The sequence below is a fragment of the Panicum hallii genome, chromosome 5 (genome assembly GCF_002211085.1).
Source record: "Panicum hallii strain FIL2 chromosome 5, PHallii_v3.1, whole genome shotgun sequence".
NCBI lineage: Eukaryota > Viridiplantae > Streptophyta > Magnoliopsida > Poales > Poaceae > Panicum > Panicum hallii.
Window position 1 is genome coordinate 6,395,500 of NC_038046.1, and position 16,226 is coordinate 6,411,725.

General features: G+C 45.1%; 2 protein-coding genes across 5 annotated transcripts; one reads left to right on the plus strand and one right to left on the minus strand.

The window, feature by feature from the left end:
- Positions 1–106: 106 nt before the first annotated feature.
- Positions 107–4,208, minus strand: LOC112894640 (thioredoxin-like fold domain-containing protein MRL7 homolog, chloroplastic). 4 transcript variants are annotated; one of them, XM_025962407.1, is made up of 5 exons: positions 3,442–4,208; positions 2,232–2,316; positions 2,039–2,150; positions 543–715; positions 107–443 (listed from the first exon to the last, which is right to left on the minus strand). In XM_025962407.1, the coding sequence occupies exons 1-4, from the start codon at positions 4,125–4,127 to the stop codon at positions 615–617; spliced, it is 984 nt and encodes a 327-aa protein (XP_025818192.1). In that variant the 5' UTR covers positions 4,128–4,208; the 3' UTR covers positions 107–443; positions 543–614. The 4 variants fall into 4 exon arrangements, with proteins under 4 accessions (XP_025818192.1, XP_025818193.1, XP_025818194.1 ...); XM_025962408.1 differs by having other exon boundaries at positions 107–433; positions 540–715; XM_025962409.1 differs by having other exon boundaries at positions 107–436; positions 540–715.
- Positions 4,209–6,599: 2,391 nt separating this feature from the next.
- LOC112894641 (protein G1-like7) lies at positions 6,600–7,675 on the plus strand. Its single transcript, XM_025962412.1, has one exon. It carries the CDS (start codon positions 6,899–6,901, stop codon positions 7,532–7,534), a length of 636 nt encoding a protein of 211 aa, XP_025818197.1. The 5' UTR covers positions 6,600–6,898; the 3' UTR covers positions 7,535–7,675.
- The last annotated feature ends 8,551 nt before the right edge of the window (positions 7,676–16,226 follow it).

Genomic DNA, 16,226 nt, shown 5'->3' on the forward strand with positions numbered 1-16,226 from the left:
ACCAGTTCTTCATCCGAATTTAAGTCTAGCACAAAAGGAAAACAGTTTATATACCGCAAGAAGTATTCAAATTCTGTGAAGATTTTGTTCAGTAAAAGGGGGGAACTGAAGTAAACTATGCTCAATGACATAGTTTGCAATTAACTTTGCAACCTTATAAATAAATATGTCTATGGTGAAAGTGAACTAAGCACTCTTCGCGTACTATCTAGAATGTCATAGCGACAACTAAAAGCTCTGTTCTGTTAGACTATACTACTACTCGTCAAAATACATGATTTAGTCCACAACTTCCCTACTCCATGTATAAGACTACGACTTCCCTACTCGGGACAACCAACATTGAGATGGTTTTTCTTGGTTTTGTTTAGGTATATTCATTCCACACTCTCCGGGCACCATGTCCTGGAAAATGATCGAATAGGAGGAGCTTCTTCTTCCCGGATCGGATAAATACAGAGAATCAAACGTCAAATTGAATAAAAACCAGCAATATTAATGTTTTCAATCAGCAGTAGGGCAAACACTGAAATACTTACCGGAGAGCATTAGGGACTAGCACCGAGCCATCAAGTCGAGAATAGGACACTAAGCCAGCTTTTTTTATACAGGAGCTAGAGGGAAGCCACGGCTTCAGGATTAACGCAAGGTGGCCTCTTTGCATTGTAGTAAAAATGGGCAATCATTTGAACTAGCTCCTCTGAGGTCCTTAACTCTGTAAAATGACGAGTGTGAAAGACAATCACATTATGACCCAGTATCGTTAAAAAAGGGTGATGAAAGCAGAGGTGGGTGAAAAAGTTAGCAATTTATTAATCACCACCTTATTTTTCAACAATAAACCTCATACTGAACATAAACACCAATGCTGTTGAAATTTTCCTTGTCAAGGGACTTAATATAATATAAGTTCTTGGGGACTTCCTTTTCAAGGAAAATAGATTGAGAAACAGAATAGAGATAGATGGTGGGATCTGCTTGTCATTTTGACATAGAAGAGGGAGGGGATAGCTCTGCAGATAATGTGGCCAGAAACAGGGACTGATGAGTTGATCCTCTCCACGACCCATGGTCCTTGTATGGCATCCACGCCAGTGAGATGTATATGGTCCTTGTATGGCATCCACGCCAGTGAGATGTATTATTAGGGAACTCCTCTACCTAGTCAGAGTACAGAAGCAGAACTATCCCCATCTGAGTTCCTCAATTCTTCTCTGTATCTTGAGGTGCCCATGCCAAAAAAAAATAAAAAATCCTCATCCTGATCAGGTGCTGCTCCAGGAGATCAGTGCAACTTCTTAGCACAATGGTGCTTATTGAGTTGCATGCACCAACCAATTCAACCCAAAAGCTTAAGCTGATGGGAAGAGGAGGGCAATTCACTTGCACTTCAACACTCCCCCTCACGTGCAGGCTCTGCTAGGCCTCAAACGTGGAAATAGGAGTCGGCTGCAATTATATTATTTAATTGCGCCTGTCAGGATTCGAACTCGAGACTTCTGGCTTTGATACCATATTGAGTTGCATGTACCAACCAATTCAACCCAAAAGCTTAAGCTGATGGGAAGAGGAGGGCAATTCACTTATACTTCAACAGTGCTGCTTGCGTAGAGCAATTGGCCTGTATCTGTTAAATATCTAGGACTGATATTTGGTGGATTCAATTTGGATTGGTCCCTTGTGTTGGTTCTTAACTTCTGATCCATTTGGATTCTTGATTGTTCTGTGCATCAGTGTGATCTTGCACAGATTATATTCAGCAACTATCATGCTTCAATGTCTGGTGACTTAGTGTGAGACTAATCTCCACCCATCTTACTTATCACTGTTGTTCTGATGCGAACTAGTATATTCCAACTAGAGTACTAGTGTATATTCTTGGTAAATCAGAACAGGAGCAATAAATAAGGCGGAATGGGCATTAGTCTCACAGTGTGATGACACTCAAAGGTGTCAGGTGGTGAATTTTACTGAATTTTCACAATGACGATTCGAGACACATAAGGGGCTGCTAGCTTACCGTGCTAGTTGGACATACCTTTTTCTCTGTATAAGATCTTGTTTCCCCTAAGGAACAATAACTGTGGACATTCTCTTACTTGAAGCGCATAAGCCAAATCTCTCTCAATATTTATATCAACTTTCACAGTCTGAAAACATAATAAAACTTAGCATCTGCACAAACACCAGAGTAACCTTGCCAAATATCAAATGTTACCAGTCATACTCACCCGAGGAGGTAATCGATCTTTAGCATTCCAGTATACCTTAGCAGCCTTTTCCAATTCTTGAAGAAACTTCCAATTGTCAGCAGCCCTGCAAAGCACAACATTACACACGGTTCAATACTAAACTATCAAATAGTTCAGCAAAGAAACTAATAAAATTTTAATTTTCACGGAGCAGCTCAAAGCATCATAACGAATTTCAGAAATTGAAGCCTGTTCCTTTGTCAGTCCCAGACTCCCAGGCCGGTTCTAAATTTTCACGGGTCGTCAATTTGACAATTCACAGACAACGCAATTACAATGAGAAAAGCTGAAAGGGTCGTCAATTTGACAATTCACAGACAACGCAATTACAATGAGAAAAGCTGAAATGATGCGTGAATTGCATAGTGCCGACGTTTATGTATCAAAATTAACAGGGGCGGACCCAGGGCCCGGCGACCCTGGGCACCGGCCCAGGCTCCACGGTTTAGCAGACACTCACTGAAATAGTTTATGTGATCGTTGATATGTTCCAATAAAGCTGCTGGTCGTGCCGAATACGCTGAACACCGGTCCAATCCTGTTGCGTGCATGTGTGACAATATCTGCTGGCTGCCCCTGATGCATGGCTGGCTGCTGGGTTAAAGCTGCCGGTGAGCAGCATGTTTAGGTGCAGGGCAAGACCATCTATCAATCTGTCTAACACAAAAGCTCTAAATTCTAATGATAAGCATGAGCTAACGAAGTAAAGGGCAGGCACCATTGCACGTCTGTAGGTTGCTACATCTTGACTTCAACAATCGATTTATTGGTGTTCTAAAATCTCATGAAAAGCACTAAATAGTTTGATACATTGAGCTGATACGAAACTGCTATTCTTCAATAGGTTTCAGAACATTAATACTTGAAAAATATGGCTACCTCATACCCGTATGGTTGCATTGCATGATGTCTTCTTTGGAGATATATTATTGGATTTTTTTGTGGCGAATTTTTAACGTTCAATGTAATTTTGTGTCGCATTGAGGCAATTGCTGTAATTTCTCCTTTTTCTTAATCGATACATATTCTCATGTGTAATAAATGACGATTTTAGTTTCAAAATTATCGTGAGGCTGTCAATTTTACTCATAATAGTGCTCGATATGTTTATGTGCACCTATTTTGGCCCAGGCTCCAGAAATTTTCTAGGTCCGCCACTGAAAATTAGACAGGGACTGATGATTTATACCTGTTGTAGCGCTCGAAGACTAGGACAACTAGGGGGCTGGGATGGAATGCGAAGCTCTCCCACTCCAAGCAATTGATTTCCTTGACCCATCCCTCGTCGACCTCCCCTTCCCAATCGATCTCCACCCCGTCCACCGTCACGTTCCTGATCGAATGCTTGTCGAAATACTCCGACGCCCGGATCCCCCACCCGACGTCAGCGTCCAGCGGCCAGCTGGGGTCCTCCTCCTCCACCACAGGCTTCTGCTCCTCCTCTCCCAACTCCTCGCCCTCCTCCTCATCCGGGACCTGCTCCTCGTCCTTCCACTTCAGGATGTCGCCCTTGCCCTCGAGAACCTCCGGGTCGCGCTCCCGGATGGAGGCGAAGACCTGCTCCAGGCGGCCGCGGACGAAGTCCTCCACGGCCGCCGCCTCGCTGCGGCGCCCGCGGCGCGGCTTCCGGGGTTTGGTCGTGGCAAACCCTGCGTCGGTGGGGCGCTCCGGGTTTCGGCTGCGGGCCTCGTGAGTGGGCTTTGGTGGTTCCGGGTCCGGGGTCGGCTTGGGAGGCCGTGAAGCCGGAGAAGGCGGCGGAGGAGCGGATGAAGCGAAGATGGGTTTGCGGCGTCGGCCATGGCTTCCGCCGATGGGGTTCAAGCTGACGGCGGGGGCCGAGGGTTTAAGGGCGGTGAGGGTGGGGAGACGAAGCATCGCGCGTGGGAGTGGGGGAGAACGGGCACCGACGAGCGGCTGGGTTTCGCCGGCCGGCTGCTGCAGCCCGCGCTATCCGAGCGACGGTTTCTACTCCGCCGTTGGGTTGCGTTGTGTGTACGCCCTTCGTCAATCTGGGCCTAAAGAAGACCAGGATGGGCCATATCTAGGCCTTTGTTTTAAGGCCCAACCTTAGTCGAATTTTTAAGTGGCCCTCCTACTCTCTTTTCCTTCAAAGTCCAAAACAGGATGATTGTGTTCGTCTAAACAAAAAAACGAAAACACGATAATGGTCTACGTCGCTCTGCAGCTGCAACCCTAATCCTCTCCAAGTCTGCAGTGATGTTGTCCACCTCCCATCAGGCGTGGCGTGGACGGCCATGCCGATGAACATGCGCGGCGTGTCAGAGCAACGCACTTGGGCTCGATCGCCGGGGCGGCCATCAGGTCAGGATCAGCGCCGGCGACAGGAACTTCGGTCTCAGGCAGAGAGGCCGGCAGCTCGATCGGCTTCGCGCGGCACGGGGTCAAAACTCTGATGCGCTGGCGTGCCCACCGCTGCGCGCCTGACTGGTCCCCCAGTCAAAGGAGCTACTCCAGGAGGCTAGAGGGAGCCAGGGAGGGAGAACTCATTTGCCAACAATGCTCGTCAGAGGGGTAGGCCATGGCTCAAGTGACAAGTCGGAGTACGGGTTACTTAAGTTCAGCAACAGGTATTTTTCCATAAAATAATTGAACAGATACAGCTCCTTTTAAAATATGTTAGCAAAATACTAGATTGAGAAGAACGTGATGGTTTTTACCTACAGTGTTCAATCCAGTCTTGCTCGAGTTGCTTGGGTGCCATTGTAATATCCTTAATGTTTCTCCTGCTCAGACGAGTTTTGGTTTTGGCACAACTATTTGTGCATGGAGGGTCTCTAGCACCTCATTGTGTTGTATGGAATGAGCCAAGTGATGCTTGAGGCTAATTATAACTACATTGAGTTGTAAAAGGGCATGAGGGGAATATCAAAGCACCTAACTTGTAGGGGTGAGAGATTGTAAGGAATTCATATGTATCTTGGTACTTGAAAACCTCCTAAGTTGCAGTCTTGCAGATGAATGTAAGCTTTTGCAGTTTGCACTAATTTTCAAGAGGGGTATTCGTTTAAAGATTCTGTAATTTGAAATGAACTTTATGCGCAGAACTCACAAGTCACAAGTTATCTTGCTATGAAGTAATATACAAGAGAAAAAACAAGGAAGAAATTATAAACAACGGAGAATTGTCGATACTCTTGTTGCTAATTGTAAGTTTTGTCAATTATTTTTCCATTTTTATTTGATATTCTTTGACAGGATAGAGAGTCGCAAAATATAACTGACGTTTTCTTAAATAAAATGCTTCTTACATTTTTCACATTGATTGATATATCATAAATATCTAAAAATACCCAAGTTTAAATATTTCTGACATAATCTACCCTTACTCCCTCTTCCAGTCTTCCTCATCTTTCCTTATTTGCGCTAACGTAACTTTGATGTTTGAAAATTCATTTAGGTGTAAATTGCATCAATGTAATCTTGGTGATTGATTGGGAGGCACCATAGCCTCTTCCCCTTTTTTCCCGTATTGCGTCCTAAACATGTAGAAATGCTTAACTTGTGGAAGAAGGGAGTATCTCAAAGTAAATTTAGAAAAAAAACATTCTCTTTAAATCCTCTTATTTCCAAGACTTGAACAAAGATACATCGATGTGTTTCCAAACCTAGAAAACAGGCAAATATTCATATAGACACGGAGATGAGTATAAGACCAGTCTCGATGCATAATTTCATTGCATAGTTACCAAGACTAAGAACTAGGTAATTGTGCCAGCCGAGTGTCATGAGGATAAAACTCCTCTCACATCTGGTGAAACTCTCCTCATAAATGATCTTGCCAAGTCAGCAAAATTGCTGATGTGACATAGAATTTAATGCTTATAAAATTCTTCATGAAACTCCATTAAAATTAGCCTAACAGGGACGGGAGAGAGTGAGAGCTAGGTCACAAAACACAAGCATAAGAAATATCCAGATTGACTATTAAATAAATGACATGCATGGCTGTAATTATTGATGGATTGACATAAACATGAAGAGAAATTCATGTGTAGTTATGGTGTAGGGCCTGGAACACCAGGATTTATTTCATCGTATGTTTCACGTGCCATGTACATCATGTGCTTCCAAACCAGTGAAGCACGCATAAGAGCTGATTTTGTACCGGCGCTGAGGCATAATGTGAAAGACAAATCCATAGCTAGTTGACCTTCCACTTGGGGTATTGATTCTATGCTACTGTCTACAGTATCTACCTCGCATGCACTACGTATAAATGTATAATACACGCCACACGTACGTGGTGTCCGTACGTGCGGATTCTTTCGGTATGGATGGGGGCCACCCAGGCGAATGGCCCGTCAGCCTCACACCCCTCCGCTCTCTCTCCAGTAACATTCATCTCCCCTTCGCTCCCCGTCGCTCTCCGGCTCCGCTCCCCCGCCCCCTTCCCTTTCCAACGTCCCATCTCGATCCACCCCGTCGCGGCCCCTGGATCTCTGCTTTACCGCACCCCGCGCCCCGGTGCGCGTCCACTCAGCGCGATCGCCCGCTCCATCGATCGATCGCTCGCTGCTACGAGCTCCGCTAGCTCGCAGCTGCGCTTCTGATCCTTCGTGCTCCCTCAGTCGTCGCTGGCTCGCTCGCTTGCTTGCTAGCTCTCTCTCCTAGCTATAGCTGCTTGCATGGATCCATCCGGGCCTGGCCCGTCGTCGGCCGTGGGCGGAGGCGGTGGCGGTGGTGACGCGCCGGCCGTGGCGCCGCAGCAGCGGCCGGCGCAGCTGAGCAGGTACGAGTCGCAGAAGCGGCGGGACTGGAACACGTTCCTGCAGTACCTGCGGAACCACCGGCCGCCGCTGACGCTGGCGCGGTGCAGCGGCGCGCACGTGATCGAGTTCCTCAGGTACCTGGACCAGTTCGGCAAGACCAAGGTGCACGCCGCCGGGTGCGCCTACTACGGCCAGCCCGCGCCGCCGGGGCCCTGCCCGTGCCCGCTGCGGCAGGCCTGGGGCTCCCTCGACGCGCTTATCGGTCGCCTGCGCGCCGCGTACGAGGAGAGCGGCGGCACGCCCGAGTCCAACCCCTTCGCCGCACGCGCCGTGCGGATCTACCTCCGCGAGGTGCGCGACTCGCAGGCCAAGGCGCGCGGCATCCCCTACGAGAAGAAGAAGCGCAAGCGCGCGCAGCGGCAGGCCGCCGAGCCGTCGTCGAGCTCGTCCGCCGCTGCTGCCGGCGGGAGCGGGAGCATCGGCAGAGCTGCAGCTGCGACGGCCGCCGCTCACCAGGCTGGAGGGGGCAGCGCTGCACCGAGCAACACCTGAGTACAGTAGACCTGCAGATCTTGTTTAATTATCGTCTCCGCATCGCAAGATTTGAACTTTCTTCTACTTTTATTTGCTATATATATGATTTGCGTTGCTTCTTTCTCTGCCCATTTCATCCTTTCTTAGCTGGGTTTTGGATCCCCCCCCCCCCCCTTTTCCGATTTATTGGGTCAAGTATATGGCTAGAAATTGGAGTAGTATGTAGCTGAAAGGGGAAGTGCAGGCGATTAGTCGGTGCAAGTGCAAGTGTGCAAGTATGTGTTCATGTTCTGATATATATATATATATACATATATATATACACACTTTTTATTAGGTAGATACGTCCTACATTATAAGAGATATATATAAGATATACGTAGAAGTAGCTACAGGCACGTGTAGAATAGATTATATATATATATATTCTTTTGGTAAAGCAACGCAACGAAGATTTGAGGCCATGTTAGTGGCTTTCTAGCTAGTAGCTTGCTAATAACATTTGATCTCAATCTTTATGTTATGATGCACCCAAACGCATCATTGTACTAGCTAGCTAGTATATACAGTAGCAGCTGTCTATCTTTTCGCAAGCATTTCTTGCGTGTGTTCCTTTGCTGAACCAAATTCTTTGCGTGTGTTTCTCTTCGCATTTCATTTCTCTCCTGTGGATGAACGGAGCTGTTCAAATGGGGAGCCATACAGTCACACGAAGCCGGCATTGATGGCGGTGCTCCCTCCTTCCCGGGCACGCATGGCGCACGCCCCTTTTACGGGCGCTACAGTGTTCTTCCCGGCTGCCCTATCTCTCACTGACCCAGTCCTCTCCTCCATCTGACCAGCTGACCAACTCCCATTTACCATGTACGTGCATGCTCGCTCGAGCACAAGTTCGGCGGAGCAGCAGCGGCAGGAGCGAGGTCAGAGGGGCGCGTGCATGTGCCACCAGCTAGCTCGATCTCGTGGTTTTTAATGGCGACGAGAAGGAATGGGTGGGAGGGAGGGAGAGAGCGGGGAAGCCGGCTGGGCATGCACGCGCGAGGGGATTTGGCCTTAAATAGAAAAGGGCGAGGGGAGGCGGAGGAGATCGATCTGATCCCTGCGCTGGTCCCCGGCCGGCGGACTGTTGGCCGGATGGGACTGTAGACTACGGATCGTCGCAGCAGCAGCAGCACGCCCATGGCACGGCGTGCAGGCGCAGCACTGAATCTCTCTGACCACACGTGCATTCGGCTCACTCACTGCATGCCGCCATCTGTTTCTCACGCGCCGCTTGATCCGTGCGTTGTACCTCGCCGCCAGAAGCACGCAGGCATGAGGCATCCATCTGCCCCGTGCCAGTGCGCGACCGTGGTCCTTTGATTGTGGATTTGCATGCCAAGCGTCCTCTCAACCTCTTTTTGTTCCTAAGTCTTTCACACACACTATATTAAGTTACATAGTTCTACGTAATTGAACGGTGAACCTTCGCTCGTTTCTCTTTTAGTTTTCGATTCCAAAGTTATCTGTTTATTACCGCTCGCTTCCAAACGAGGATTTCAACCCTGATGGGTAGAGGAGGAGTCATGCACCCACGACTCAACAATGGTGCTTTCAAACGAGGATAGATAACTTCTGATTGTGGATTTTTTAGTAGGGCTACATACTTGAATGGTGGATTTTCATTTCTCGCTTTGTTTTCTATGTCTCTCAAGTTACCATTTTTACCACCCACTTCTTTCTTTGTTGGTGTTGAGAGTTTTATCCATTTATGTAATTAATATCGAACTATTTGTAAACATGTTAAACTCTTTTTTCTCTTAAATGATTCAGCAATGCTCCCGCTTTTCTTTCGGGGAAAAACCACCCACTTCTGGATGTGGATTTTTAGATGAGCTAGGGAAGCCTTAACTTTACCGGCCTTTGCACCAACTAGAGATGCACACAACCATTAACATTATAATAAACATCTAAATTAATAGCCATTAACCTTACAGTGAACCTCTAAATAAGTTTTTTTAGTGTAAACATCTAAATAAGTAGACACCAGGATTTGAATCCCGGTGTGCCACACCAATGATGCTTCCAAATGAGGATAGATACCTGAAATCTCTCTAGAGCCTATAACCACATCCTCCAGTAATCCGTTTCTTGTTGTCTACATGATCTGATTAGCATTTCTTGTTTTCCACGTGACCTCACTGACTGAGTGCTTGCATTGCTATCAGTTTCAGATAGCGAGGACGAATATGAACAGTGGTTGGTCACCACGGGTGTTAGCTTAGCTTTTCTGAAAGAAATCGGTGCTTGTAGCCTAAGAAATCGGTGCTTGTAGCCTAAGAGGGGGAGCAGGTGAATTAGGCCAACTTAAAACCTTAACCTTTGGCTCAAATTAATTAGCACAAAAAATAAGCTAAAATATATTATCTAGATGTGCAATTAGGGTTCAACTAGCGTGAAAATCTCATCCCAAAGAGTTTTGCAACTTATAATCAATCCTAGCAAGATACTACACTAAGAATGTAAAGGTATACAAAATTGCAATAAGAAATGCGGAAGCTTAGAAGGGAATGAGGGTAACAAACTCTCGATACGAAGATTTATCCCGTGGTATTGGTAGGCACAAGGTCACCTCTAGTCCACGTTGTTGAAGCACTCAATAAGAGCATTGCTTTCCGGTTACCGAGTCTCTTCCGGGACTCTTCTTGACTCGCCACCAAAGCTTAGCCACCAAGGCTCTCGTCAAGTCCTCGGTCATCTCGATGCTATCTTCACTGAGGAGCTTCTCCACGAAGGAGGGGGTTCTCCACATCCCCGCACAAAGTCGTCGTTGACACTCCACACCAAGCTGCAAGGTCGATGACTTGCCAGCGAGCCAAAGACTCCAATGGACCGGTATACCGAGGTACAACTTGTGGTTCACTCAAGCACCAGCACACAAGGCAGCAGCGCGTTGCTCTCTCACTCTCTCTAGAGCTAATCCTAACACTAATACTCTCAAAGCTTGTGCTAAACCTAAGGATGTGATGAATGAGCTCTTAGGTGGCTTGGAGAACTTCTTCAGAATGTGGGTAGCTTCACACGAACTCCAGCAGTCTCAAATGATCTGGGGTGAGAACTTATATAGGCTAGAGATCCACTTCTAGCCGTTGCTTATTTTTCTGCCGAAAAGGCTAAAGCGTCGGTTAAACCGCTCATAGCCATCAGTTTAACGGGTCACTCTTAATATGTATACTAGCCGTTGAAACTCTCTCTACCACTCCTGAGCTTGCTTGCGTCATTGCACTGATGCATTGTCGGTTTAACTAGTCCTGAAGGATTTGTTCCTTGAAGCCTTCTGTTGCTTGAGATGCTCTCTGCAATAGTAAACTACCAATGCACTGACACCTTCTTTTTCACAGTTAGTTCAATTGGTGCCTCTGTGTTTCTTCACTTGATCATCATGGCACTCACTGATGCACCAACGTATTCAACCGATGCTCTGTTGGTTAAACCGATACTACTAGCTTGATCATAGTAGCATCTTCGCAATGCACCGGTTCAGTTCATTTTTAAGGGTGTCGGTTTAACCGGTCGCCCATTTTCTGCTGCATTTTGTCCAAATCATCGTTGTGGTCATCTTTGGTATTTTGACTGCAATTTGGACTGTATTGTATATGGATTGGACTCCATCCATATAACCTAGAAATCCTACAAACTTGAGCTTGTGAACTCATTAGTTCCATTAACTATATTATCACACAATCATCAAAACTACGGTAATGATATGATGGGACCATGTTTCTTGCACTTTCCCTCTCACTTTGTCGACAAAGGGCTGTGTGGGTCTAGCGGACCCTTGCTCATGTCCACACTCGGCCCGGGAGGAAATCAGGAAAAGACGACGACCCGCGCGCGCTGCTCCCCGCGGCCTTCGTGTCCTGTGTTCCTGTCCATTCCCAGTATCACCACCGGCCCGGTGCGCGGGCCTCTCCGAGCTCGCGGCGCGCCACTGTATAATCCGCGCAGGGCATGCACGCCCGGCCGCAACTTGGCTGCCCGCCTGCCGCCTGCCTGCCACCGCCGTCTTATCCTTTTCTAGTTTTTTCTCGCGTCGGTGCCATGCGTCGCCATTGCTCCGCCGCGCGCGTCCGGCCCCACCGTGGAATTTCACTATAGCCAGCCACCAGCGACCTCCTCATCGATCGATCACAGGCGACCCGTGTTGGATCGGAGTCTCACATGTCAGGTCTTGTCTGAAATTATTGTGCATATAGACGAATACTATACCTTCTTATAATAGCCTCCCCTGGCTTGCACCATATTGGGCAAGACAAAGGCTTAACCACTTCTAGTACTGTTGGAATCTTGAATTTCTTGCGTTTTTTCTGTGCCTGTAGTGTACAAGCTAGTAACTACAGTACCGCAGCATGCAATCATGCAGCAGGCTCGATCATCACCAGCTTGTCCACGCATGCATTGTCTGATGTAGCGTCGATCCATCTTCTATAGCTAGTACTGCTCTAATTCTAAAAAATATAATGTACGCGGATTATTGGCCGGGTGTGCTTCATTATATGTTCGATTACTTAATCCTTTAATTTCTTTCTTCAGGGGAGAATTATATCTCTCAGGAACGGCAGGCATAATTCATTGCATTGGATTCTTCATCAGCGATGACAGTGTTGCCATTTTATTTATTATAACAGCCAATATAAAATGTTTTGGTTGGATGGCATCTACTATTTGTTAGTACTTTGACTGCATCAGCAGAAAACTTAAGGAACTGAATTTATATAACTGTATTTCAGTACTGTTCTCTGATGGTTATCTGTTGTAACAGCATAACATCATCTAGTACTGTTTCTTCTACTTATTAAGTCATATATGAGCACACGCTGGATGCTCTTGTTCCACAATGCATAATCTAAAGTGCATTCTATAATCTGGTGTGCAATAGTGTGGTGGCTTATAGATAGGTACGGCTACTGTGTGCTGCTTGCCTTCCTTATTCCATTTGCTGCCTCCTCATTTTTTCGAGTTCACTGGTGCTTGAATCAATCTCATACTATACTAATAATTTACTTTACAATTAATGTTTCACTATCACTTGTGTGAGCATATATGAGATATAGTGGTGATGATTCATAGAAGCAACAGAAGCTTGCAGCTTTTACACAAGAATAATTATACTGATGTGTGGTCAATTGAACAAGGAAAAGCACAAAGTTAAGCATTTTTTCCTGTTCTTAAAGTTGAGGAAGACAGTCTGACCCTACATCTATCATGACGCTCCTTCCTCAACCTATAAATTTAGTAGGATTTCTTGTTAGTCCCGTACACATCAAAGGGTACAGGCCAGCGGCCGGCTACTAGCTTACGATCACTGTGCTGGCTAAAGTTTTCTGCCAGTCAGCCAGCGTTGTCTGCAGAAGCAGCTGGCTTTAATTTCATACCTTACTAGAATTCTACTGGATGGATAGTTTAAAGTACTCCCCCGTCACAAAATACATCTACTTCTAGCATTCAAATTTTATCTCATAATATACCTATTTTAAGTTCCCAAGTGGGTTTTTTTTATGCCAGGTCTAAAATGCCCCTCCTTGCATGCAAATTAATTATGGCATGCAAGCTAAATAGAAATACCATAATTATTCTCTTAATTAGTGCATGGTAACTAAATAAGAGTAACATAGACTTTTACTCTCCATCCTTAATCTATCTGAAAAAGTTTAGAAGTAGCTATATTATAGGATAGAGGGAATATATATTTAACAGTTTGCAACATAACCCAGTTAATGTTGATAATTTCCCTGTGAAGATTCTTCAGTTAGAAGAGAAAGAGTTACTGCTAGCTTTAGAGTTTACTAGAATTCTAATGACAGCTTCACCCAACTCAGAAATTAGTGTCAGCACACAAATAAATATATATAATATTTGTAAGATCAGAAGTTAGGTGTGCTTCTGCTGATTTTGCAAGCAACCTTATTTTATGATCGTTTTTGTTTGCCTCTAATCAACAAGGACCTCCATCTTTTTGGTCAAAAGATTCATTTAGGAGATAACCATGGCACACACATAGGTGCTCAATATTCCAGAATAAATTAATTTTATGGGCAGCCTCTATTCACTTCACATTTCTGCAGCCCTATGTGCATACCACACTTTTACTGTACAAGTTATAGCCTTTTTCTTTTATGATCACTGAGGGTAAATAAGCACCTCTATATATATCATAATTTTTTGTAATTGTATTTTTAGTCCCACTAAAAAGACTTCCATTCATAATACATATGGAAATCTGTTTGACTGATGTTCATGTGTTTCTTCGTTCCTTCATCATTTTAATGCATGGGACAAATCCATTTGACAAATGCTTGACCAACTTGTTTGGCCATAATGTGGGAACCGCATAAGATTATGAAAATAACTGTACTGTTCAACTATTTATACATTAATAGATGTAATTCAACAAGTGGTCATGTTCCATTAATTTGTAATCTTGGAAGATTTTTTTTAGTGCTAACAAACGTAGTTCATGGCCAGAAAAAATTATTCTTTGACTACATAGGATTACTATCAATTTTTGTACCTGATATCCCTTACGGTTCTCAAGACGTACTGTCTGTTAGGAATGATGCTCTGAGTATATTGGCATGCAATAGCTATTAGGGAAAATATAAATATGTACTGAAATAGAAGCAAAAGGCCGGGACTTTATCCTTTTTCTTAGAAAAACTAAAATAGAAGCACACTTCTTTTTTGCGCCTATCCAAACCCTAGACCTCCCATTGATGCGCTCTGCAGTGCGTGCGATTTATTTGTTGCTCCCCCTTCAGAACCATGGCCAGGTAACAACATCAGAAAGTAATGCCTGGCAGTAAACCTTAATGGATTATATTATTTTGGCATCCCTAAATGTAGTTTTGTTTCATCTCAGACGAATTCAAGCTGCCTTGGACAAAACCTCGTCAGATAGTGGCTATGGTGATTGGTGAATACTATATTCAGCTTGAAATTATACATGCTGCCCTTGACACAAGAAAGTCGAAATATTTTCCTACCACACTAGTACACTAGAGACATATATTTATGATAACAGAATCATTAGTACAAAGTGTCATCAAACCTCGTAATTATGTAGCATGCATTATGCTCCCTTTAGTGCATCGCACCGCCCGGGCACTCGATATCTGAAGAATAAAAGTGGGGCAGGTTGAGATATGTTCGATCTCTCATTATTTTACTCGCATTCTGTGGTTGTTTCACAGCAAGCGTGTACGGATCAGTTTAAGCCTACAGAACTAAACGAATATAGATATCATCAGTTAGCAGGCAAATGGTCCATAGAAAAGATGTAAGCATCAGAGAAAAGGAGCCCAAGTGCGTAGGAATATTTCGCTCTTAAGAAATGTGACTGGAATAATTTTGCTGAAGCATGCATCATCATATCCATCTCTTTCCTTGCGTTACACGCATGCCAGCTTCAAATGATTTTTGAGGCATATGAACATGTTTCTTATATTATGCTATTTCAATCAACTTATGAATAATTAAGTGGTGCTCTTAACACTCAATGACAAATCAAATTTGGAAAGTTTTTATTTCTTATAATTCTTATAATATATCACTGCTGTTCTAAATGCTCAAGTACCCGCTGTATTATTATTGTTGAGCATATAAATACATAAACAAAAGTGCCAACAAAATCGATGTCCAAGATATTGACAAATACAGCTGCATGCGTGTGAAGTTGATTTATGCATTATAGTCAAAAGCTACATATAAACTTTAATTCAAAAACTAGTATATACATAGTGTAACTATAAAACTATAAATAGCTAGGAGCCTAGGAGTAGGTGTGATCGATTAAGGTAAATCTTGATATGAGCATTTTACCAAATACAAAGTTGATAGAGCTCTTGTGCAGGATGTGTTTACTCAAAGCCGACTTCATTCATTTATTTATTCCCATTAACACTGCATCGGCAGAGATCGTCTCGATTCAGAAACCAGAAGACCAAATGTAACACTCTAGCGTCGCACACAAGTGACATAATACATACAGTGTAACCATGGCATTGAGTTGTTCAAGGATCAAGGCTTCGAGAAGCCATGGCTTCTTTGGTCAGGGTCGTCGTCGTACTACCTTGCTACAGCTAGAACGCATGAGTGACAGATCTCAGCACGTACTGTGCTACAGTTTGAGTGCCGAATGGTAGCCAAAAAGCAGAGCTACGTGCATGCTAGTGCGCTGCTGGAGGAGACCGGGAGTACTCTATGTTGGCAAGAGCGCTTCATATGCATGCACAGTAGTAAGTAGATGTACGTGCTTCAGCTAAGCCCTAGAAAGAAATAGGTCGGTCAGGCTATCAGCTGGTGAGCTCCGATGAGCTAGCTGGAACGTACGTATAAGAGAGGTTAGAGCACTGGCACCGTCTTTGAAGTTTGAACGCGTGCACGCTGATCCTGATAACAGGCATTGCAGGTGATTACCATTACCCTGGCTGGTGGGGCCAGAGGGAATCATGGCCAACAAGGGCCCCCCGGCCGTGTGTGGCTTTCCCCTTTCAACAGCAACCAGCTCGTGAACGGCAGGGCAAGCACCGACAGGGACGACCGCAGTAGTCGTCGTCTGCGGCGCGCGGCCGCAAGGGCCACTCCCTGGGGGCTTCTCGATCAATCTCAGATCTCGGGCGCAGTCGCCATTGGTTTGGATGGCACTAGCAAGTATACTGAGCCATCGATCTCA